Source organism: Vulpes vulpes, chromosome 15 (genome assembly GCF_048418805.1).
Source record: "Vulpes vulpes isolate BD-2025 chromosome 15, VulVul3, whole genome shotgun sequence".
Classification (NCBI taxonomy): Eukaryota; Metazoa; Chordata; class Mammalia; order Carnivora; family Canidae; genus Vulpes; species Vulpes vulpes.
In genome coordinates, this window is record NC_132794.1 from 77,238,314 (window position 1) to 77,265,498 (window position 27,185).

Here is a 27,185-nt window from a genome sequence, read left to right on the forward strand (position 1 = left end):
TCTCATTCATTTGGGGAATATAAAAAATTAGCGAAAGGAAATAAAGGGAAAGGAGAGAAAATGAATGAAAATATCAGCGAGGGTGACAAAACATGAGAGACAACTAACTCTGGGAAATGAACAAGGGGTAGTGGAAAGGGAGGTGGGGGGGGTTGGGGTGACTGGGTGATGGGCACTGAGGGGAGCACTTGGCGGGATGAGCACTGAGTGTTAGGCTATATGTTGGCAAATTGAACTCCAATAAAAAAAAAAAAACAACAAAAATGAAATCCCCAACCAAAACAAATAAATAAATAACTTCAGTTGCCAAAGTTGTATAGCAAACACTATCCTAAAGCTTAGCCTTTTTAGGCAATGTATAATTTTTGTTATACTAGAAAATTCTTGCAAGAATGTTTGCCAGCTAATCTCATCCACAAGCTAGGATGATCACTTAAATGGCATTGATGAGGAGACAACAGAAATCATTTATCAGTGTTCATAGAACACGATTAAGTGATGCTAAAAAAAAAAAAAAAGATGAGAGAGATGAGGAATATAAAAATTTTATATTATAGCCAAATTCTTTTTTTTTTTTTTTATATATAGCCAAATTCTTAACAATAGTCACATTGGAAAAAAAAAGAAAAGGAAGGCAGGCTTACCCAGGCCACATAAAACAGTCATGACCCTCCCCATTCTTGAGGTAAGGAAATAAACTATACGTTGTAAGAACCGAGACTTTAGATAGGAATAAATGAAAATGCTGGCACTTAAAACCAGACTATTCAGAACACATTCCCTTAATACAGACAGAAACAACCCATGGTCATCTAGAAGTAGAAACATTCTCTTCATGGATAAATGGGGCACAAATAAAAATTCACATTATATTAACCAATAAAGTATTTTCAGTTGCCTATGGATAGTTGCTCACAATGTATTAATGAGATGAAAAATAAATAATCTTTATGATTCTCTTTTAAGTTACTACACGCTGACCTGGACTAAGCAAGAAAGATAGCCAAGTACTGATGGCTCATTAAAATAGCTCATAAAAATACCAAGCCTTGGGTGCGGGAGGCGGGGGGCGTCTGACTTCAGCTCAGGTCATGATCCCAGGGTCCTGGGACTCAGTGGCGAGTCTACCTCTCCCTCTGCCCCTCTCCCCACTTGGGCATGTTCGTGTTCTCTCTCTTTCTCTCTCTCAAATAGATAAAATCCAAAAAACAATTTCAGAAAAATATAAACCAAGCCTAGCATTATGTATTACCCTAAGCTGTCCACATCTTGCTAACTTACTGTAATTCACGGACTCATGAATATTTACCGCACAAAAATATACGACACACTGACCAGGGAGAGGATACACCGAAGAAAAACGACAGGACCCTGTCCTTCACGTGTACCATCTAGTTAAGATCACAGGGGCTAAACAAATAAAACAAAGTACGGAAAGGGGACTCAGAGCTCTCGAAGTAATAACCAGGGGACTCTTTAAAAATGTGCTGGTCAGGAACGGCGTCTCTACGAGTAACGTACCAGTACCAGCCGAGATTTGTAGGATGTAGAAGTGTGGGCGGGAGTAACATTCCAGGCAGAGGAATGCATGCTTAAGAAAGGTTATGAGGGAAAACACGTGCCGGGTACTGAAAGACATTCAGTGGGACATCAGCTTTGACAGGACAAGTAGCGTCCAAGAGGGTTAGAGAGGAAGCCAAGGGCAAGATCACAGACAGCTTATAGAATATGGGAAGAGCACCAACCTGTGAGCAATGGAAAGACAGGGATGAGCTCAAGCTGGAGAACAACATAATCAAACAAATTTATAAAAGATCATGCTAAAAGCTTACACGACAGAAGGAACACAAGCAGGAGTCCAGTCAGGAAGCCTCGGAAGTGGTCCACATGAGAAACGGTGGTGGTAGCAACAGAAACGGAGACAAGTAACTGGATCTGGGACCTCTCTGAGGAGGAGAATTAGAGGACTGGAGGTGGGAAAGGAGGGTATAAGAAGAACTACATTCAATAACGGAGATGGAGAAGACGGGGAAAAGAGCCTGGAAAGAAGAGGAGTTCGAGTTTCCATGCTATAGAGTTGGAGATGCCCGTGCAGAGACATCCACGTTGGCGCGCCTGGGTGGCTCAGCAGTTGAGCTCTGCTTTGGGCCCAGGGCGTGATCCTGGAGTTCTGGGATTAAGGCACACGTCAGGCTCCCTCAGGGAGCCTGCTTCTCCCTCTGCCTGTGTCTCTGCCTCTCTCCGTGCCTCTCATGAATAAATAAATAAATAAAATATTTTAAAAAACAAAGAGACATTCAAGTAAAGATGTCAAGAAGGCAGGTCGATATTGGGAGTAGAAAAGACAAAAACACAGGATGAGCGCTGGGTGATATGCTATAGGTTGGCAAATTTTGAATTAAAAAAAAAAAGACAAAAACATTAGCTATAAAACCTGGCAGTCACTGACACGGGAGATATTTTGAAAGCCATGGGAGCCTCTTCAACAAACAACACTAGAGTAATCGGACCATTAAGGAAAAACCCTCTGATTTAAATTTCATACCTTATACAAAAGTTAACTCAAAATGATGCATAGACTCATCTGTAAAATGTAAAACTATAAAACTGAGAAAACACAAAATAAGAGACTATCTTCAGGATCTAGGACAAGGAAAGGAGTTCTTAAATTTGACACCAAAAGCATTATCCATAAAAGGAAAAACATCTATAAACTGAAACTCATCATAACTAAAAACTTTTTGCAAGACACACAAAAAAAATCTGTTGTGTTTCCATACACTAGTAATGACATAGCAGAAAGAGAAATGAAGAGAATGATCCCATTTACAATTTCATCAAAAAGAATTATACCTAGGAATAAATTTAACCAAGGAGGTGAAAGACCTGTACTCTAAAAACTCTAAGACACTGATGAAAGAAATAAAAGGTTACATAAATAAACAGCAAGACGTACTATGCCCAGGACTTGGAAGAATATTGTTTAAGCACCCATATTATCCAAAACTATCTACGGATTGAGTGTAATTCCCATCAAAATACCAACAGTGTTTTTCAGAGAACTAGAAAAAAATCTTAATATCTCTATGGAACCACAAAAGACTGAATAACCAAAGCAATCTTAAGAAAGAGCAAAAAAGCTGATGGTATTACAATTCCAAGTTTAAAACTGTACTACAAAGCTATAGTAATCAAAACACTATGGTACTGGCACAAGAAGAGACACGTAGATCAATGGAACAGAACAGAGAGCCCAGAAATAAACCCACACATACATGGTCAATTAATCTATGACAAAGACAAGAAAACACAATGGGGAAGAACGACCATTTATTCAATAGTGTTGGGAAAACTGGACAGGGAGCTACATGCAAGAGAATGAACCATTCTCTTACATCATACACAAAAATAAACTCAAAATAGATTAAAGACCTAATTTTAAGATCTGAAACCATAAAACTCCTAAAAGAAAACATAGGCAGTAAACTCTTATAAACCACCCTTAACAATATTTTCCTGGATATGTCCCCCAGGCAAAGGAAACAAAAGCAAAAGTAAACAATTGGGACTACACCAAACTGAAAAGCTTTTGCACAGCAAAGGAAACCATCAATAAAACAAAAAGGCAACTTACCGCATGGGAAAGACACTCACAAATGATATATGCAGTAAGGGGTTAATATCCAAGATATATAAAGAATGCATAAAACTCAACACCAAAAATTCTAACAATCCAATTTAAAAAGCAGTGTAGAACCTAACTAGACATTTTTCCAAAGAAGGCATACAGATGGTCAACAGACATATGAAAAGAAGTGCAACACTAGTCATCAGGAAAATGCAAATCTAAACCACAATTATGTATCCACTCACACCAGTCAGAATGACTAGTATCAAAAAGATAAGAAACAACAAGTGTTGGCTAGGATGTAGAGAAAGGGAACCCTCATGCACTGTTGGTGGGAAGGTTAATTGGTAGCCACTGTGGAAAAGAGTATGAGGTTCCTCAAAAAACTAAGAAGAGAATTACCATATGATCTAGTAATTCCACCTCTGGGTGTGTACACACACACACACACACACACACACACAAACACACACACACACACAGTGGAATATCATTCAGCTTTAAAAAGGAATGAGATCCTGCCATTCGTTAATAAGGACAGGCCTGGGGTATTATGCTAAGTGAAATAAGAAAAGTGAAAGACAAATACCACACAATTTCGCTTCTATGTGGAACCTAAAAAACAAATGAACAAACAGCAAAAAAATACAGACAACAGATTCATGGTTGCCAGGCCAATAAGTAGGGGGAAGGTGGTGAAGGGGGGGGGGGGGGATAGGTGAAGAGGATTAACAGGTACAAACTTCCAGTTAGTTACAAAATAAGCCACAGGGATGAAAAGTACGGCATAGGGAATATGGTTAATACTATTGTGATAACTTTGTATGGTGACAGATGGTAACTACAGTTATTACAGTATGCATTTTATTTCTTTTAAGATTTTATTTATTTGACAGCACAAGCAGGGTCAGAGGGAGAAGCAGACTCCCGACGGAGCAGGGAGCCCAATAACGGGACTCGATCCCAGGACCCAGGATCATGACCTGAGCCGAAGTCAGACGCTTAACCAACTGAGCCACCCAGGTGCCCTGACACAGTATGCACTTTCTGATGCTTAAAACTGGCAAATCACTAGGTTGTACATCCAAAACCAACGATATTATATATCAACTACATCTCAATTTAAATAGATAAACTAAAAACCTTTGCTCTACAAAAGATTTTGTTAGGAAGACAAAATGAAGGTACATACTGGGAGAAATTAAAAACCATCTATTACAACAAAGGACTATTATGTAGACCACACTAAAAAATTTTTTCCAAAATTCAGAAATTGGCAAGACGTGGACAGATATTTCACGAAAGAGTCTATGAAGTTGCCACGTAAACACATGAAAGATACTCAATATTAGGAAATATGCCTTAGGGAAAAGCAGATTAAAACTACAATGAGGTATCACTACCTATCAGAATAGCTAAAATAAAAACAAGTGGCGAAACCAAATGCTGGCAAGGATGTGGAGAAACTAGATCACTTACACATCCCTGGTAAGAATATAAAACGGTAAAGCCACTATGGAAAACAGTTTGACAATTTCTTTAAAAATTCAATATACTACAAGAAGAATATGAGCTAGCCACGGCACTCTTGGACACATACCCTAGAGAAAGCAGAACAGTGTACACAAGCACTCCTAGCAGCTTCATTTTGCAGGAGCCAAACCCTAGAATCATCCCAGGAGTCCTTCAGGTGGCTGGTTAAACCATGGAATGCTCAGCAATGACAACGAACAAACTAGTCATATACATAGATGAATCTCCAGGGAAGCGGGTGAGTAAATACAACTAATCCCTAGAAGTTACAATTCCAAAATAGAGGATTCCATTTATGTAACTATGTTTTTTGAAATGGCAAAATATTAAAAATGCAGGACAGATTAGTGGTTGCCAGGGGTTACAGAAGTGGGCGTATACGAGGGAGGTGGGTGTGGTTTGAAAAGACAAGACAGATTCTTGTGTATTTCGAATTTCAATATCCTTCACTGTGGTGGTGGATACACAAACCTATACAGGCGATCGAGTTATACAGAATTTAATACAAACATACCCACAAATGAGTTATAAGAAAAACTCAGAAAATCTAAGGTCTATGGATTGTATCAGGGTCTCACCATAATATCACACTGTGCATACTGTGTCAGGGCGCCTGGTGGCTCGTTGGTTAAGCATCTGACTTCGGCTCAGGTCATGATCCTGGGTCCTGGGATCGAGTCCCGCTATTGGGCTCCCTGCTCCGTTGGGGTTTTGTGAAATGTTACACTGGCAAAGTGTACACGGAATCTTTATTATTTCTTATAGCTGTATGTGAATGTGCAATTATCTCAAACCTTTCAATTAAAAAAAAGCCACAGGAATAGAAGGAAAAGAAAAAAGAGAGATGACCCAGTACCAATTTCTGAAGAACTCCAACATGGAGAAGTTAGGTGAGCAAAAGGAGCTACCAGCTAAAGAGACCAAGAGGAAACAGCCAGCAGCCAAGAGAAAAATGTTGCGATGTTACTGAGAAATCAGTATTGATTTCTCAGATCATCAAATATGATAAAGCCTGAAAAGGGCCCCCTGAGTTTACCAACATGGAAGTCCCTGTTGGCAACAGTGGCGGGAATATTAACCGCTGATGCCAGACTAGAGAGGCTGAAGAGTAACCAGGAAGCAAAGAGTGTGATTATAGAAACGTCTCTGTGGGAGTACAAATGGGGTGGTCACTTTGGAAAAGAGTCCAGCATTTCATCAAAAAGCTTAACAGTTACCAGAGGATCTAGTAATTCCACACAGGTGTATATATAAGGAGAAATGAAAATATGCATGCAGATCAGAACATGTGAATGTTCATAGAAGCATTCTTCATGGTAGCCAAAGGCAGAGACAACAAATGTCCATAGATAAAATGTGGGACAGCCATACAACGGAGTATTATTCATCCATAAAGTGGAATTAATAATATATGCTACAGTAGATGAACTTTAAAAACATTTGCTAAGTGAAAGAAGCCAGCCATAGAAGGCTACATTTTGTATGGTCCCACTTACATGAAACGTGCCAAACAGGAAAATCCTTAGAGACAGAATGGAGATTAGTGGTTGGCAGGGGGTGGGGGGCTGCAGTGGGAATGAGAAATGACTGCTACCGGGTACGGGATTTCTTTCAGGGAGTAATGAAAATGTTCAGAAATAAGACAGTGGTGATGTTTACACAACTCTATGAATATACCAAAAACCACTGAACTGTACACTTTCAAAGGGTGAGTTTTAGCATATGTGAATTGTATCACAACGAAGCAATGAAACTGTTATTTAAAAAATAGTTTGGCTGTGGGGACGCCTGGGTGGCTCAGCCGTTGAGCGTCTGCCTTTGACTCAGGTGTTGATCCTGGAGACCCGGGATCAAGTCCCACATCGGGCTCCCTGCATGGAGCCTGCTTCTCCCTCTGCCTGTGTCTCTGCCTTTCTCTCTGTGTCTCTGATGAATAAATAAATAACATCTTTAAAAAAATAGTTTGGCTGTGATAAGAAACAGAGGAAGAGGATGATAGCTAGAAGATGGAGGATAAAACATATATAGGACAAAAACAGCTCAATAATCTCATCAGACTCAGTGCTTAAGTGTTAGGCTGAGCCTGAGGTTCCAAGGCTCTGTGTTTTATCAATCCTTCATCAGGCCTTCACCTTTTTTAGTTCTTCTCTCATCAGCCAGTAAGTCCTCCCCATCATGTAACAGTAGACTATGAAGACCAAGTCACTGCGGTTCTGCTTCACATTAGTGCTCACCTTCCATTCATCTTTCCACTCCCACGGTACCAAATTAGGGTGTCTTCACTTTAAGACAGGGCCATCAGCTTGCTTGCTTATTTATTTATTCATTCATTTATTTATTTTTAGGATTTATTTGTGAGGGAGAGAGACAGAGCAAGCCAGACAGCGGGAATGAGTGCAAGAGCCTGTGTAAGCAGGGGGAGGGGCAGAGGGGGAGAAGAAGTAGCCTCCATGCTGAATGCAGAGCCTTGACAGGGTCCTTGACAGGACCCTGAGATCATGACCTGAGTTGAATTCCAGAGTCCAATGATCAACAGAATGAGCCACTCAGATGCCCCAAGACAGGGCCATCAGCTCTTAACTAGCCTTGCATTCTTCTAGGCTTTCTGAACACCATTGTCTTCTTCCATTGTTATCATATTTCCTTCTAAAACATTCTCTTTCCTGTATTTTCCTGTTCCTGAACCAGCTAACGAGAGAGAAATTCAATACCCTCAGGTCATAGTTTGCTTACCAGGAAAAAAGAAAATGAAAACAAAAAAACAAAAAGCCCTGCATCACTCCACAGTCCTATAAAAACGACATTTTCATGTAACTCTTCCATAGGACTTCTACCCACCTTGCCGTCTAGTTCAAACTCGTCTGGTCTGGTGTGCTATGAATACATCACATTCTTTCCTAGATATGTGATTATATTTACTTTTTCACCTATGTAGATAATTTTCCTTCAACCTCCACCAGCGAAACTCACTCTTACTTCAATGCCCACCCCCCCACCCCCACCCCCAGATCCCACCTGCGGGACACAGTCTTCCCAGATCGCTATACTGGAGGCAACTCCCTTTTTCTTTAACCTCAAAGAACTCAAGTCCACACTTCACATTTGCAAATCAATGAAGTACTTAATGCTTTTAATCTCCTTTTATTTTTTTGAGTTTTAATTTTCTTACTTTTAATCTCCTTTTAGTTGTTGGCTTTTGGTGTAATGAAAAAACATTTTACTAGAAGGTTTATTTGGGTAAGCTGACTTACTATTCAAATCATTCATTTGTATAATGGGATTAATAACACCCAAAAGAAAAAGACAGCAATGAAGAGAAACTATGTAACAGATTTTTAAACTGAAATTGGTATTATTCAACTTCATGTTTTTGTCTCCACAACTAGATGGTAAACTGAAGATCAGAAATACTTAAATTTCTTAGGATTTCTCATGACAAAATATGAAAAATTTATGCTATTCAAAGTTAGATCAGATTTCAAAATGATCTGATAAGAATATTTTTATATATTTATCCTGAATTGACAAAAATATTTTGAAATCTCTTAATCATTTATAGCCATCCATATTTTTTATCTAAATGAAATTATTACTATGTCAACAATAGCAATGATCAAAGTAAGGACTAAAGATTTATTTATTTATTTATTTTGGACTGAAGATTTTTAGATCTTACACCATAATATGGATTACCTCACAAGGTTGAATTGGTCAATTTACAATTTCACAATTCTCTAATTAGTTTAATTGCTCCTAATTTAAGGACCTGCAGAACATTTCATAACTAACCTAGGTACCAATTCTGATCTTTTCACCATCTTTCATAAGACTTTTAATAACAAAAAAGCAATACAAGCTTCAATAAAAATGCAAGACAATTTTATTCTACCAAACTGAAACCACCACCTTTGCAAGGAATTAGATGGCCAGGTCCACAGGGCCATGAGATTTTCTGTGATTATTCCAGGTATTAGGCTTGTGAGAATCATTCTCAAATCTTTCTCTAAATCCTCAATCACAATTTATATTTTAAAAACATTTGTTTTTTTTTAATGGTAAAATATATACAAACAGGAGACATAATAAACTCTTACTGATAACATAATAGTTCATAACCAATGGTTCTCAAACGATGGTTCCCAAACTAGTAACATCAGCTTCACCTGAGACCATCTTAGAAATGTAGAATGCAAATTCTCAGCCTTTGCCCACATCCCAGACCTAGTGAATTAGAAGCCTTGGGGTAAGGCCAGCATTCTAGGCCTCCTAGCATTTAGCTAGCCCTCCAAATGATTCTGATGCGCACTATCAAAGAGAATAGTTACTGAAACTTACCCTCCTGAGAGAACAGGTAACACCACTCGAACAAATGGAGGATCAAATGGAAAGTTATCCTAAAAAGCAAATACGCAAGTTTAAGTCATTTTAAGAAAATCCTGAACACTGTATTATTTCAAAGACTTTTAAACAGTCTATAAAGAATGTGTGCATTTATTATCTGATGATGAGGGTCATAAAAGCAAAAATCGTATCAAAAATGAGATGAAGTAGAAATCAAAGCAAATAAAGATGAAGTCAAGGTCAGTGATTTTATCAAAACAGAACAGTGTTTTCGATAGTCATGAAAAATATGAAGGGGCTCCACTTGCAATAGAACTATATAAAGGAACCCTTCCAATCATGATAGACTAGGTAACTTAGTTGAATCCTCCAGTCGAGAACTAGAAGAGGTGGACAAAATATGACAATTACAGAGCCAAGATCCGAAAGAAAAAGGGAGCCCTAGAGAGAGGGTCTTTTCTTCCCTCCACCCCACTCCCACTTTGGGTTTTCTTTCAATTATAGAAGAGGAAGACAAGCGGTCAAGAAGATCAGTATAACTCAGACTCACACTCACAAGGTTGGGGAGGTAGATATTGGAGCGGGGGTTGGCCAAGGAGAGGCCTAGAAAAGTCTCCCACACCTTAAGGTCAGGATCCTGAAGGACAAGTGATAAACTGCCCTGACAAGCACCGAATTCCAGCTTTACATCACCTAATCCCTGACCCGATTCAGTGATCCTTGGTTGCTAGTGCCCAACTGGGGCAAATGTAAACCCTTTCTGGAGAAGAATACCATCCAAGGCTTCAAATTAGCTAATTTTTCACTTGTAATGTCTATTACTAAAAATAGCCCGTTACACAAGACTTAAAGACAAGCACGTCCAGGAAGTGAGAAGCAAATTACACAAAACCTGTAAGAGAGCAAGATTAAATATAAATAGAACCATCAGACATAGCTTTTAAAATAACTATGTTGAATATGTACGAGCAAAGAAGATCGAAAACCTTGGCAAAGGACTAAAATAACAAAAATGAATTACATAGAAATTCTGAAACTTAACAGATGAATTTAGCCACAAGTAGAGATTCAGTGAAAGAGAAATTCAGTACACAGGCCAGAAAACATACAATATGAAGCCGAGAGAGAGAAAAAGGTAGAAAATATAGAAAATAACTAGACACAGGTGAATGTATTGAATAGGCTTATTTTATGTAGAGTCCTAGAAGGAGAGGAGAGAATGGGACTGATGCAGTATTTGGAGAGAATGTCTGAGAATTTTCCAAAACAGAAAGACTTCACAAGATTTAAGTGCTATGAGTATTTTGACAAATAGATTTCTACTGCAAGGGAGAACCTACCCACACAAGATGCCAACTTAATGACAATTATTACAATCTACTTCCAAATAAATTGTAGATAAAAGGTGAGCTACTTAGCAGATGTAATGAAAGACACAGATGCAAAGCTTGGTAAATAAAGTGCAATGTCATTTAATCTCCTATTTTTTAAATCTTTACATATTGATCCCAAATGATAAACTGTTTTTAATTGACTATATGGCTGAGAGAACTACCTTCATTTTAAGTAATTCTTCAGAGTAACTCCTCCACATCAAGACCGAGGGACTCTGTTCCATAAACTACACCCGGGAACTCAGTAATCAATATTTTACAGAAATAATAGTTCCTTAAAGGGTTATGGGGGGAGGATAGGGATGACTGTGAACATAGAAATTTGAGTTATCTTGGCATACTAACTCCGAAACTGAGGATCTTTAGGTTCAGAAGGATCATGAGGTTTCCAGTTCAACACCTTGGGCTTTCAAGATACTTTTAATGATGAGGAACATTCTATTCTTGAAAGATTGGCACCAGATGGCTCTACATAGTTATCACTTCCCTATACTCAGTTGAAAAGCATCTCTTTAAAGTCTGACTTACTAGTTTTTAATGTCATGCTTTGCGTTAATCAAAAACCGAGACAAAAGCTTCCACATAACTATTCCTTTAAATAGTTGAAGACAAGCTCTCATGATCCCTATGTTCTTCTCTCCAAACCTACAGTTTAACCACCTATCTTAGGACATGGAAATATCTTTCAAATCCTTGCCCCTATTCTCTAAATGAACCCATATTTGTCTGGATAACCCCTTCCCAAAATACCACCTCAGAATTCAGCTCAGTAGTTCACATACGGCTTGAAAAACCAGACCACCACCTCCTTAAAAAACACAGCATAACACATTAGCCAAGCTGCAGACGAATCTAGTAGGTCCACAATCCCCAAACTTGTGTTATATTTTATCTCAAGCTCCATTCTCTTATTACTTATGACTTTCAAGTTGTCACCATGGACATCTGAGACCACAAATACTGTTGACGCTCCTTCCTGTAAATCCTTCTTTCTGAGTCATACCTACTATCCTCCAAAATCTGTGAATCCTGATACTTAATAACTCAGTAGTTCAGTTTGCCACAGTCACTTAGTTCAGAGCAATCATATTATTCCTAGTCCTTTTAACAAATACTCCAGCCCTAGCAAACTGGCAGGGAGTCATGGTCCAGAAAGACAAATACAGAATTTCAGCTATTTACCTTCCAGATCGTCCCCTCCCTGAAGTTCTATCTAGATTATGAAAATACCATGAAAACATTAAGTGCAGCCACAAGTCTTTCAGTTGCCTGGTCAACATTTCATATTCCCTTAAAGAGATCTCTTGAGAAAGAAGTGAGAGGGCAGGGACATACAGGGGGCTTTCAAAGGTCCTGATGAAAAACAGAAAGACAATTTTTTTTATAACACAATTTATATCAGTTTCAGGTATAAGGTTCTTTAAAAAAAAAAAAGATTTTATTTGTTTTTTCATGAGAGACAGAGAGACAGAGAGAGGCAGAGACACAGGCAGAGGGAGAGGCAGGCTCCATGCAGAGAGCCCAATGTGGGACTCGATCCCAGGACCTAGGGATCATGACCTGGGCTGAAGGAAGATGCTCAACTGCTGAGCCACCCAGGGATCCCTCAGGTATAAGGTTCTATTTCTTAACCTTGGTATTGGACATGTGGGAATATGATTTAATAGACTGTTCACGTTAGAATATTCTGCACAAATACACATACATACACACACACACACACACACACACACACTTTCCAAAAAGCTACTGTCCTGGTTTATTTTTTCAACATACGAATCAATAAAAATGCAGTCATTAGCAACTTCAGTAAATATATACCAGACTCACTCTCTGGGAAGACAACCCAACTGACAACCACAAGAGTTTCTATAATAACAAAATTGAGGGAAAATACAGACATTTGACATCTGGGTAAATTGAAGAAAGTTGAATCATAAATGAAGATATATCCCCAGACAAAAATATATACATGCAAAAGATGCTTCCAGAAAATTAGTTTTTTTGCAAGTATAAAGTACCCTTTCATGTCTTTGCTTTCTTCCTTCAAAACCCTTCATACTGGGGATCCCTGGGTGGCTCAGTGGTTTAGCGCCTGCCTTTGGCCCAGGGCTTGATCCTGGAGTCCCAGGATCAAGTCCCACATCAAGGCTCCCTGTGTGGAGTCTGCTTCTCCCTCTGCCTGTCTCTGCCTCTCTCTCTCTCTCTCTCTCTCTCTAATGAATAAATAAATCTTTTTTAAAAATGTTTTTTAAAAAAAAAAAACCCTCATACCCGTCTATTCTCATCTATTCCTACCACCATCATCCTTCATTCCTTCTTGCCCAGATTAAAATCAAAGCCCCAACTAGTCTCCCAGAAATATACTCTATCTTATCCAAACCCTATTTGGATACTGAAGACATAATAATTGTTTTAAAAAGTAATAATAAAAAGCCTAACAGATCAATCATGCCCCTACCTAAAAACCTCTAGTAAGTCTTTACTGTAAAGGCTAAGATCCCAGGTTCTTCATCATGGTCTCCAAAGCACTACGACCTTCATCACAGATTTCTCCCCTAGGAAGAATACAGGCTCTTGAAGAACGTGGATTATATGTAGATGCCTCATATCCTCAAGCCTTCCACAGCCCCTAATGCACTGAAGTCTACCTAACTGAAATGGAAAAAATATACATCTAAGACAATTGTTACATAAATGTTTTCTTCCCAATCTAACACCGGAAAAAGAAGCTCCATAGAATTCACATATATAACTCCTTAGAATCAGTTCCTATTTTTTTTTGAAACAAAGATTTAAAATAGACTACATTTATCCATATTTCGTATTAAATCACTACATTTTATCTAAATTTCATTGCTATTTTTCAACCTTTATTAACATTAAATAATAAATATAACCTATAAATTCAAAAGTACATAACATATAAAGGTACACCATTATATATTATCAAATATGCATCCATGTAATCAGCACCCTAGTGAAAACAGGCCAGAGCCAGTATCCAAGAAATCCCCAGATATTCCTTTCAGCTCACAACTCCCTCCCTCTCACCTCAGAGTACTCCCTATCCTCAACTGTAAGGTAATCACATCTTTGCTTTCCTTGAAAGTAACTACCCAAGTTTGAATCCATAAATCTGTGTTTCTCAGACTTTTCATTTTTGCTCCACTAAGGCTTTTTAGAAAAAAAATTTTATTCTATCCCCCAACACAGATATACTGTGTTAACTGTTTATTGTATTGTATTGTGTCCCCTTATAAGGCCACCAACTATTATAATATCTAAGATTTTTTTTTCTTTTTATTTTTAATTTTTATTTATTTATGATAGTCAGAAAGAGAGACAGAGAGGCAGAGACACAGGCAGAGGGAGAAGCAGGCTCCATGCACCGGGAGCCCGATGTGGGATTCGATCCCGGGTCTCCAGGATCGCGCCCTGGGCCAAAGGCAGGCGCCAAAGCGCTGCGCCACCCAGGGATCCCTATCTAAGATTTTTTTCACTCCACAGGCCAGTTTTCACCCCAATGGTGGGGATATTGTCTCTATTGAGAATGCATGCCCTGAACAATATAATTTAGTTTTACCTATTTTTGAGCTCTATATACATGAAATTGTACAAAACATGCTTTGGGATCTGGTTTCTTTTGCTCACCACTGTGTTTAAGATTCATGCACCTTTCTGCATATAGCTCTATTCCCTTTTATATGAATATCACAGTTTTCCATTCTACTGGAACAGACACACTTGGGTTATTTTCTGTTTGGAATTATTATAAACAACACTGCTCTGAATAGTGTTGTATGGGTCTCCTGGGGTACCTAAGTGTTAATTTCCAGCACAGTATATACTCTGAGGAGAATTCCTGAACCACAGGGAATGAATACCTTCTACTTTACCAAGTAATATGAAATTGTTTTCCAAAGCAATTCTAAAATTATACATTCCCATTAGAAGCACATGGAGTCTCCTTAACATTTTCTTACCTTAAAAGAGAAGTTAAGCAAAATATATTCTATGCCTTCTTTTTCTTTTAAGATCTGAAGATCACTGTGCAAAGGACTGTCAGGATCAACCCTAGGAATCACAAAAGCAATTCAAATGAAAAACCAAGAGAGGTTTCTTACTAACCACAAAAATGAACCAGTTCAAGAGCTAACACAGAGCCCCTGGGTAAGTTTCAAACATAAAACTGCTCTATATGGTCCCTGGAAAAATAAATCACAATAGCCTCTGACTCCTTGGGATTAAATGTCCAAGAAGATCACTGTATTTTTAAATCCATGCCCATGAGGGGATTCAAAGTTAGCAGTCATTCTAAAGGAAAATCATAGTACATAAATTTTCTCCAGAACTCAAAAAATTATTTTGCTCTTCTAAAACTGTATTATAACCCAAGGGGTTCAAGGAGAGAAATTTATCACGGACAAGACCAGAAAAAGGAAATCATTAACAAAAATCTAAAAATCTGTCTACAACTGTTCTACATATGCAGGTCGTATTCAAATTCTTTATTCCAAAAGTAAATTGATTATCATGATCAATTAGGTTATTAAACACACTTGTTTCTACAGTTCCCAATTATCTCACTAACTCCATAAAACCTTTTATCCCACAGCTGGTCCTCCTTTTTCTCCTTCCTCTTGCTGACTTTACTTACTTTAGCCTAAGATACAGTTGATTTTAACAACCTGAGAAGTATTTCTATAGAAACACAGTTCTAAGTAGAAACCATATCATAGAGGCATCAAATCAGGGGGAAAAAGATTTCCACTGTGATAGTCCATCTTTACGAAGACTGGGTTAGCAAGAGAAGAGTCACTTACTTCTGTAGTTTAACATGCCAGTCATATAAACTGTCATTTATGAGTTCCACTGAATAAATCCCTGTAAAGATACAGAACATGTATGTTTTTTTTTTGTTTTTTTTTTTTAAAGGGAGATAGGTGCAGGGAGGGACAGAGGGAGAGAGAATCCCAAACTGGCCTGGAGCCTGATGTGGGGCTCAATCCTGTGACCCTAAGATCAAGACCTAAGCACAAATCAGGTATCAAATGTTTAACCAACTGAGCTACCTAGGTGCCCCCTAGGTTACTCTTTATTTGATCTTTTTAATTATTACTTCAATGTAAATGAACACATTAGATAACCATAAAATCTAGATATTTTGCTGTTAAAACACAGAACTAAGCTATATTGCAAATATTTTGCTATTGGACCTGAGTAGCTTAGGCTCTTAACAGATAATTAAAGCCATCAATGAAAAGGCTTCTTTAAGGAGTTGAGAAACTGTTAACCACTAATTGTGAGTGGGAAGAAAAAAATTATGCAAAAATCAAATGTACTTTAAGACTCTTCTATATACATGCAAGTATTTCTATAAAAATGGAATCCCTCTATGTAGTTTTATAATCTTTCTTCAACTTTCCAGTGCATCTTTTCAACTTAGTATATAAGGAGTCTATTGTAAATTTTTAAAATAACTCTATGGACATTTATTTCATGGATATACCACAATTTAACCAATTCCATATAGTATCTGATTATTAATTTTTAATGTTTTACTACAATGCTATACAAACAAGTAATTATTTAACATTTAAAAGTAAACCCATAGGTAAGTACTTAACTGTATTTGATTGGATTTCTACAGATAAACTTTTAGATTTCTTACAAGAAAAACAGGATGCCAAAACTTCTAATAACTCAGACACAAGGATGGTTTACCTTAACACCCTAAAGCAGAATTTTTTTCACTTGTTTTTTATTTTTAGTGAGCTCTAATGTTTTAGATTTGATGACTCTGAGAATTATTGAATGGATAACAAAGCTACCTTCAAACATATTAAAGTTCAACTCTTTCCCTTATTCAATACAGTTAGAATCTCTGTGACAATAAAAGGGAACTTTACTTCAATTAGAGGTTCCACAATATTTAAGTCACAATGGGTAAGAAAGAACAAACTATGAAATGAACTTAACCCACCTATTTTTAAAGTTATATCATAAATACACAATAAAAGTTGATTTTTTTTTTTAGAAAGGGAAAAATCAACTCAGCAACAGTTCTTTGTTCATACAATAATATATGTATCTTAATTACCTTCTAAAGCAGATATCACTTATATCTTTCCCAGAAGCTAAAAATCATGAGTTAATCCCCATCAGCAAGAAGACAAAAAAGTTATAACCATTTTCAAAAATTCAAAGACCAAGTAAACTCATCCTACTTTACCTTCCACATCTTTCACTAACTTGATTAAATCTACATTTTACATTCCTAAAATAAAGTTAATAACCATTTCTGTTTCTATCTAGTTATAAGAACTGAAGTATTACTCTCTCTGAAAATTAAAAAAGGCATTAAGGAGAGCAGAGATCCAGAAGTCCTTACCTGCTTTATAACTCTGTGATCGGTATATGTCCCTGAGCTCTTTCATAAGTCTATCTGAAGCTTGCACAGACCCAGACACTGCACCCTGCAACACAAAAACTGCTGTTTACCAGGATCTATGGAGTCAAATAACTGAAGATTTCAGGTATAGAAATATGAAATGAAGGTTTACAATGAGATTATAAAAACAGATCACAATTAGACATTTAAAAAAATCAAAGAAGTTTAATTGATGATTATGAAGTTTCAATAGGAATATAAAATGGGGGACAAGTCTGACTCATTTGCTCTTTGTTAACATCTGAAAAACAAACAAACAAAAAAATGTCTAACCACAAGTCTAGATCACCAGGGCTCCTGCAATAGCCTAGAACTTAGTATTAACCTATTTCAAACTCCACTGATTTTTTAAAATATTTTTTTCTCTTTAGGATTTTTTTTTAGAGCATTTTTAGGTTCACAGAAAAATTGAGACAAAGTACAGAGACTTCCCATATAACTGCTCCCACCACACACAGTCCCCCTCATTATCAATATCCCTCACCAGAAGGCACATTTTGTAAACTGAAGAGTCTACACTGACACATCATTACTAGCAAAATCCATTATTTACCTTAAGGCTCACCTTTGGTGCTGCACACTCTATGGGTTTGGAAAATGCATAACGACACATATGCACCATTATAGTAGCATACAGAGTATTTTCATTGCCCTAAACATCCTCTGTGCTCTGTTTATCCCTCCACCCCAAGTCTGGCAAGCACTGATCTTTTTGTTGTCTCCAGGGTTTTGCCTTTTCCAGAATGTCATTTTGTTGGAAACATACAGTTGAACTGTAGCCTTTTCTTCAGATTGGTTTCTTTCAATTAGTAATACCGATGTAAAGTGCCTCCACGTCTTTTCACGGTCTGACAGCTCATTTCTTATTTTAGCAGGGAGTAACATTCTATATTGTTGGAAAAGACTACAGTTTATCCATTCACCTACTGATGGATACTCTGGTTCCTTTCAAGTCTTCCCAATTATGAATAAAGTTGCTATAAGCATCTGTATGCAGGTTTTTGTCTGGATATAAGTCTTCCAACTCATTTTGGTAAATACCAAAGAGTGCAACTGCTGGAATACGTGGTAAAAACTATGTTCAGTTTTGTAAGAATCTGCCTGGATTCTTCAAAGTGACGGTACCATTTTGCATTCCCATCAGCAACGAGTGAGAGTGCCTATTGCTTCACATCCTCACCTGTCTTTGGTGTTGTCCGTGTTCCTGATTTGAGCCATTCTTTTTTAAAATTTTTTAAAGATTTTACTTATTTATTCATGAGAGAGAGAGAGAGAGAGAGAAGCAGGCTCCATGCAGGGAGCCAGATGTGGGACTCAATCCCGGGGCTCCAGGATCACGCACTGGGCTGAAGTTGGCGTTAAACCGCTGAGCCACCCGGGCTGCCCCAATTTTTTTTGGGGGGGGGGCTATTCTTATAGTTATGTAGTGTCACCATCAATTTTGAAAATACTAGAAAATCCTTACCATTTTTCACTATCAACTAAAACAGTTTCATTAGTTAAACTACAGGCAAGAATGCAATAATGAATGCCTACTTTACATATTAAGAAACTGAGAAAAAGGGGATCCCTGGGTGGCTCAGTGGTTTTGCGCCTGCCTTTGGCCCAGGGCGCCATCCTGGAGTTCCAGGATCAAGTCCTGTCCTGGCATGGGGCCTGCTTCTCCCTCTGCCTGTGTCTCTGCCTCTCTCTCTCCCTATGTCTATCATAAATAAATAAAAATATATCTTTAAAAAAAAACTGAGAAAAATAATGCAAGTTGCACTTGCATGCAACTAGTTTCAGTTCTTTTCCATGTTGGGATTTCTTTAAAAATGAAAATGTACCAGTATCTTATTCTAAGACTAAATATGAATGCAACGGGCAGCCTGATGGCTCAGTGGTTTAGCGCCACCTTCAGCCCAGGGAGTGATCCTGGAGACCCGGGATCGAGTCCCACGTCAGGCTCCCTGCATGGAGCCTGCTTCTCCCTCTGCCTGTCTCTCTCTCTCTCTCTCTTTCTCTCATGAATAAATAAAATATTAATAAAAAAATAAATATGAATGCAACTATTTCTCATAAAACAAAAACATTTAGAATTCCTTAATTAAAAAAAGATCTGATCATGTAATATTTAAAATGTTACTGTCTGCACTACACTTTGGGTGATGGGTGGCAGATTCACAAAGCTTTTACTTCCTACCTTTGTGACCTTGAATACATTACTTAACTGGTTTAAATCCTAGTTTCACACCTATAAATAAGAACAATATTTTATAAAGTGGCTACAAAGGTTAAGTCAGAAGGTAGAGTACCTAGCTTAGTGTCTCTCCTGCAAAAATATTCAATAATTCATAGTCATTTTGACTATAATATACAAACTGAAAGCAATCACGACAGAAAGTAAATCATTAATTTAAATGCTACAAGGATTTTTTAGGTAATCAAGATAAGTAGAGCTAAATTACTCTCTAAAAAAGAGAAAAAAAGATTTGCCGATTAAATTAATACAGTAAGACAGAAGGAGACTAATCTATCTCCTTACAACATCTGGCATCTCCCTACATAGTAACTGAATCCTGGCTTCTGAGAACCTGTGTCTAAAGCAAAGGTCCTCAGATGTCATGGGTTGGATAAACAGCTCTAATGGAAGGCAGTTAAGTAAGTCGGAAGTGTTGAGGCAAACAGCCAGACTTGTACACGTTTCCCTACATTTTATATGCATCGTTCTCATTTATTCTTCTCAGCAATCAACCAAAAAGTATGTATTATCCATATCTTAGACTTGAGGAAACTGAGTTGTGTCTATTACAAGACTCACTGTTCATTTCACGCCCATTCCACTTCACATAAAAGAGATGTTAAGTCAAAGAAAAAAATACTCCTGGCTTCATTAGAGCACAAGAGATCAGAGGGCAGCTTGGTGGGGAAGAGTTTAAACTGTACTTTGTAGAAGACACTGAATTTAAATACACAGATCTCACAGAAGGGTAAGCATAAAATAGGCTGGAAAGGAGCCATAACAATGAGTAGCAGGTTAATTCCAGCACGTAAAAAGCACAGGAACATGGAAGAAAGCTACCAACAGATGAGAAACTTCAACAACAACAACAAAAACCCAGCAGGTAGACGAAACATGGCTGAGTGTACAACAGAGGAGAAAGTGGAGAGGGCAGCTTAGACTGCTATCCTAATGAACTGCCCAGTTTTATATTAATTATTACCTATAATTACTCAATCCCCAAAGTCCAGGTTCTAGATATTTGCACATACTTACATTGAGATGGTCTTGCCTTTGAGTCTTCCTAATTTTCTCTAGTATTGCCAAGTTTTCCTTTTCAATTCCTTCATCCTCTGACTTTTTTCCAGTAATAGGCTCTTCTTCCTTCATCTCATAGTGATCCAAGTCTTCTATGTCCTACAAGAAAGCTATTAGTTTGTTGAAGCTTATGCCAAAAGTTCAATTATTCTTGATTTAATAGGAAACAGAAAAGAGAATGGGGAAGAGAAAAAAGCATTCACATTCAGTTCAGGTTCCCTCCTTCTGTACCTCACATTTTGTTTAAGAGCTAGAATCTGAGTAAAGCATATTTAATAGATTTGTTAAGCTATAATTGTTACCAAAAAAAAAATCTATTGAGAGGAACTTTGAAACCGTTTAAGCATTAGGTATCACGGAGCTTATTTATATCTTGTTCCAGTAACTCGACTTCTAGAAATCTATTGTAAGGAACTAATTTAAAATGTGAACAGAGACTCAAGCATAAAGATGCCTATTTAAACTTTATAGCTACAACCTCCCCCCTCCCCCAAACTGCATGTGCAAAAAAGTCAGAGCAGGGAGGCACTTGGGTGGCTCAGTTGGCTAAGCATCCAACTCTTGGTTTCAGCTCAGGTCATGATTTCAGGGTCGTGAGATAGGAGCCCAGGGACAGGCTCTCCACTCAGTGGGGAGATTCTTTGCCTCTCCCTTCCCCATCTGCCTCTTCCTCCCACTTGCACTTGTAGTCACTCTTTCTCCCTCAAATAAATAAAAATCTTAAAACAAAAAAATCCAGAGCAGGTAACTCAATTCCATGGAATATTAGAAGACCATTAAAATGCCAACATAAGCATAATTGTTTCTTCTGTATCAACAATGAAATAAAAGAGTGGTGAGGGTAGCAGGATGCCAATCCCTTCTGTGGGGGTGGTGGCGAGGTGAGTGGATGAGCTGGCCACTGTGGGCACCAGGTTCTGTGCTCAGCTGGTTCCCACCTGCTGCTTCTGACTGCTGCCTAGGCGTGAGGCAGAGCAGCTGCCCCAACTCACACCTGAGAACCCATCAGGGGAGGATTCCACACAGCCCTGGGGTGAGCTGGGGGACTGGGCACCCCTGGGCGACCACAGGGCCTGTACTAGTTAGAGCTGTACTATCCAACGGGGCAGACCCTCGCCTCTTGCAGTTGCTGAACACTTGGGATGCGGCGCGTCTGAACTCCGATGTGTTGTAAGTGCACAGTCCATACTCAATTTGGTAGACTTAGTGAGAAAAGATATAAAGAGCTCGTTTCTTTGTTTTGTATCAATTACACGTTGAAATGATAATAATTTGAATATATTAGGTTAAATAAAATATATTAAATGGAAAAAATAATGCAATGAAAAAGAATACAAAACTGAATATAATCTCAATCACACTAAAATAAGCACAGAAAAGAGACTAGAAGGACATATACTGAAATAATAACAATTAAACGCTAGAGACATTTAGTGCTCTTCCTTTTCTCAGTTTTCTGTACTGAGCACCTCCTGATTCTTATAATTAGGAGAAAAGTCAGAAGAGGAATTTGAATAATAGCCCTTGGCTAACATCTTTAATCACTACATCAGTCTCCTTCCTCCCTTCTTGTATCATCTACTCTTAAAGAAAGATATGCAGAACTTTTAAAATTCTAACCTTTTTCTATTTTTTTTTTTAAAGATTTTATTTATTCACGAGACACACACACACACACACACACACAGAGAGAGAGAGAGAGAGAGAGAGAGAGAGAGAGAGAGAGAGGCATAGACACAGGCAGAGGGGGAAGCCGGCTCCATGCAGGGAGCCCAATGTGGGGCTCGATCCTGGGACTCCAGGATCACACCCTGGGCCAAAGGCAGGCGCTAAACCACTGAGCCACCCAGGGATCTCCTTTTTCTATTATCTTAACTTCTCTTTACTTCAGCCATCAAAATCTCTAAAGGAACAGAGTCCATACTTACTATCTCCATTTTTTTTTTTTAAGGAAACTAAATTCGCTGTGATTGTAGACCAGTTTAAAAACCACTTCCATCCAGACCCAATGGTCTTAGACTCCCTCATCTCTTCCACCCCTACTACAATTCTTTCATATTCAGACCCTGTCCATGACTCTGTGTTTCACGGAGCTCCCTCCCCTGATGTGTACCCTTTAGCCCCAATGTTCTATCCCACATATATTTTCTTCAGTTCTCACAAATGCCCTTAGTCTAAATCTCCTACTCCTATACCTTCAAACTCAGCCACATTCCTACTCCTAAATCTCCACTTGAGTATTAATGATGAATTCTATTCTGTGCAGATTATCTCTATAAAACATTCTCAGCCCATTGGCCTTTGCTTAAGGCCTTTTTGTCAACAATCACAACAAATATGTTTTTATTTGTTTATTTTATTTTAAAAGTCTAATTCAAGACTTTTAGCCATCTGCTTTTCTAGGAAACCATGTTTTTTTATTTTTTATTTTTATTTTTTATTTTTTTTTTTTTATTTTTTTTTTGGAAACCATGTTTTTTTTAAATCAATCTTGTTCTTCCAAAAAGACAGCTCTAATGCACCTAAACACACCGTGCCCAAAAGTTGCTCTGTGCCTTTTTATCCTCTTTTCATCTGTCTTAATCTGACATCTCCAAGGTCCAGGCTCTTATCTTTCTAGATTTCCCTAAATCTTGCTATCCCTTCTTTATATTATCTTGTGAAGGGAAAATGAGAAGAACATAAACTCTGAGTAGAATGTCAACCTCATTGCATACCGAACCCACGGGAAAGGTTTAACGTTTTCCTGCAGTTTATCCTACCTAAGTTACACTGCACGTAAATGTTAAAAACAAGCTCTATCCCAAAAAAGCCATAGAAGTTGGACAATGTTAAGAATTATTTTGTGCCCAGACTCACAGAACAAACCACAACTACTTCTTTAGTTTTAAGACATCCTAAGAAGTGTATTTAAATTTAAGATTTTTGCACTAATTTAGAATTGGTTCTAAAATCAAAAACAGGGATCCCTGGGTGGCTCAGTGGTTTAGCGCCTGCCTTTGGCTCAGGGTGTGATCCCTGGGGTCCTGGGATCAAGTTCCACATCAGGCTCCCTGCATGGGGCCTGCTTCTCCCTCTGCCTCTCTCTCTGTCTCTATGAATAAATAAATAAAATCTTAGAAAAATAAAATTAAAAAATAAACTCCAAAAACCGTAAGAAGTTTTTAAAATCAAGACTGTGGAATTCAGATATGTTTTACATGATCAATGTAGACACAGACTTCCACTCTGAATTCTGAATTTAAACAAAGCTTCAAAGCCTGAAAACCTCAAATTATATCAGTGGCTGGCAACTGAACTGGCCTAAGGTCAAGGTCTTAGAATCTGTTCTACCAAATTCTTATATGACTTTTCAACATGAGATATCTTCATTACTTCTAGTGAGTAGTCCCTGAAATGTTCTCAAATTATTTAAATCCAGAATTTTTGAAAATAGTTCTTCTTAAAAACAACCAAATATGAGTTAAATATTGATTACTATTAAATGTAAATATAACTTTAATGCTAAATGTTAAGAGCATTTATTTTCTAGGAAATCAAATAAGCATTTTGCTCAAAAACATATCATTAGTTAAAGCTAAAGCCAGGGCAGCCCGGGTGGCTCAGCGGTTTAGCACCGCACCTTCGGCCCAGGGCATGATCCTGGAGACCCGGGATCGAGTCCCACGTCAGGCTCCCTGCATGGAGCCTGCTTCTCCCTCTGCCTCTGTGTATGTGTGTGTGTGTGTGTGTGTGTGTGTGAGTGCGCGCACACGTGCCTTTCTTAAATAAAATCTTTTTTTTTTTTTTTTTTTAATTTATGATAGTCACAGAGAGAGAGAGACAGAGAGAGAGGCAGAGACACAGGCAGAGGGAGAAGCAGGCTCCATGCAGGGAGCCCGACGTGGGATTCGATCCCGGGTCTCCAGGATCGCACCCTGGGCCAAAGGCAGGCACTAAACCACTGCGCCACCCAGGGATCCCAAATAAAATCTTTAAAATAAAAAAAATAAAGCTAAAGCCAGATTTTAGAAATTACATTAAATTTCAAATACAATGTGGTTTTCATTATTCTACATTAACACTGGTTTATAAAGGAGATTAGAGCATTATTAAAATATTCAAAAATGAAGATACAGTATTTATAAAAGGTGATTCTCACATAAAATACCTACTTCAGCCATCTCCTCATCTTCCTCTTCTTCTGAAGTCACTTCTTCTGTGGTCCCATTCTGAAAAGGAAAAAGAATCTGCTAGGGTCACACAGAATAAGCACATACTGAGTACATTAGAAGACTTTAGGGACAAAATATCAATCTTCTATCGCTACAGTTCCACTAACAGAATTTATTAAAGTTGAATATTTACTTTTAAATCCAGCTTTGATGTGACAAGTCATATTTATCAGCTTTTGAAAATGAAACAATTTTCACCAATTCAACTTAATAGATACCTTGAGAATAACAATGGCAAATAGTCCAATATAAAGCAGAACTGGAAAAAAATTTAAAACATCCTAATTCAAAATAAGGAAACATTTCACGTATAGGGCTATGTATATAAGGTCAACAGCTTCTTTCACTTGAAATAAATATCCCAAACCATGGATTCTTTAAAATATCTACCTTTTTAACTTTGGAAGGCCTGATTCTTTCCATAATTCCACTGCCTTACATTATAAAAGATAAAACATGTTAGAAAGTAGACATTTCACAAAGCTAAAAAATTATAAAATGATCACCATTTCACTAAAGAACCATTTTTCTTTTTCACAGCATGTCACCTACCACAGAATACTTCTCTACAGGGTACAATTTACCACTCACTCACAAAGAATCTGACGGGATTTTAGGCAGGGTCTTCATACCTAGTTTGGCAAGTTTTCTGAACCAGAGCAGAGTTCACAATGCAATGCAATAAAGTTAGTGGAATTTTTCTTCCTTCCAGAAATACTTGCTGTATTTGTTCCAACTACAGCTGGTAAGGAACAGGAGGCCTAATCTGATGACCTCTTACTACGGGTGTCAGAACCAGAGAGAAAAGACACATTTTAAAAAATATAACTCAACAAGCAACAAAATCTAACAAATGCATCTCTTCCTGAAACTCAGGAGTTGGAAAAGTCGGCCTGTCAGTACCTCCCCATTCACATGCCACAGTCAGAACACCGGTGTACAAACCCGGAGGGGGAGGCCACAGCAGAGAAGAGTGACAATTGCTGATGGCACTCACATCGACCACTGACAATGATCAATGGTATACTTCATCTATAAAGGAGCAGGTAACCAAGTATCAACAGATATTTGAAGAACACGAGCAATCTGGAAAAAAAAGGCACCAAGTTGAACAAAAAGAACAAGTGACCTGAAGCATTAATGAAGAAAATAAAACAATAAAAGAAAAAAACCTAATTGGAATCCTTAGCAGTACTTGAGAAGACACTGCTGTATCCATAAAATATAAAAAAAGATCACATGCAAAGGAAAAGATGGTTCTGGGAAATCAAAAAGATTTTCTTAAAAAAAAAAAAAAAAGATAAAGAAAAAAAAAAAACACTAGAAGGGCCAGAGAGCTCAACAGATTTGAATGACCAAAGCATTTACAATTTATAAGATGACCAAACTGTGACATTCCCTTAGAATGTGGAGAAAAAGGAGACGGGTATGGGGAGGGAAAGGGTACCGAACTAGAAGAATTAAGGGAAATGGGAGATAGGAATACAGAGAACTATTTATCCATAAGACTGAGGGAAAGAAAGAAGACAAAGGTTGTCAAGCTAAAGAAAGACTTCAGAATATTAAGTGGCTCTGAATGCCCCAAAAGGAATACTGAAAAGTAAACCCTACCAATTTCCAGAAAGAAAAAAATATAGAAAAAGAAGAACCAGACAGCAGGCTTTTCACTTGTGACAAGAAGTACTGGAAGATAAAATTGTAAAGAACCTAGAAGAGACTCAATTCTGTATCTGGTTCCATCGGGACAGTCAGCACATCTGTGTTTCTCTGCCACTGGATCCTCAGCATTTCTTTTTTTTTTTTTTTTTGAAGATTTTATTTATTTATTCAGAGAGACACGGGGGGGGGGGGGAGGGGGCAGAGACACAGGCAGAGGGAGAAGCAGGCTCCATGGAAGCAGCCCAACGTGGGACTTGATCCCAGGACTCTAGGATCATGCCCTGAGCCGAAGGCAGCCGCTAAACCGCGGAGCCACCCAGGGATCCCTACTCAGCATTTCTATAGAGTACTTTGCACAGAGTCAGATAGATAGGTGTTCGATGAACAATAAAAACACTTCCCACACACATTCCCAGAAAGCCTTTCTAGAAATAAAAATAAAGGACATCATTCAGGGATGTTATTTTCAGAGTTAGGAAGCAACCATGGAATATGAGAAATAGCAATAAGCAAAGACATAATAATACCAATGGTTAAGTTTAAGCAATTGTTGACAATTCAGCTGAGAAGTTATAGGCCATATTGTAAACAGTGAAAAACTAAAAATAGCCCAAATGCCATCTGCGAATGTTAAAAAAATTTTCTTAACTCTTAAATTTAAGAA

At 37.9% G+C, this 27,185-nt stretch overlaps 1 protein-coding gene across 7 annotated transcripts in view; it reads right to left on the reverse strand.

Annotated features, from left to right (window-relative positions):
- The window catches only part of UBE2Q2 (ubiquitin conjugating enzyme E2 Q2), a 59,185-nt gene that overhangs the window by 11,727 nt on the left and 20,273 nt on the right, over positions 1 to 27,185 (reverse strand). For 5 of the 7 annotated variants that reach the window (XM_072739227.1, XM_072739224.1, XM_072739223.1 and 2 more), the window contains 6 exons: positions 24,803 to 24,859; positions 20,607 to 20,747; positions 17,291 to 17,375; positions 15,723 to 15,783; positions 14,883 to 14,973; positions 9,497 to 9,555 (listed from right to left, as the gene is read on the reverse strand). In XM_072739227.1, coding sequence (XP_072595328.1) covers positions 9,497 to 9,555; positions 14,883 to 14,973; positions 15,723 to 15,783; positions 17,291 to 17,375; positions 20,607 to 20,747; positions 24,803 to 24,859 — 494 coding nt within the window. The remainder of the gene's footprint in view (positions 1 to 9,496; positions 9,556 to 14,882; positions 14,974 to 15,722; positions 15,784 to 17,290; positions 17,376 to 20,606; positions 20,748 to 24,802; positions 24,860 to 27,185) is intronic. The other 2 variants (XR_011997475.1, XM_072739225.1) reach the window with 1 other exon arrangement.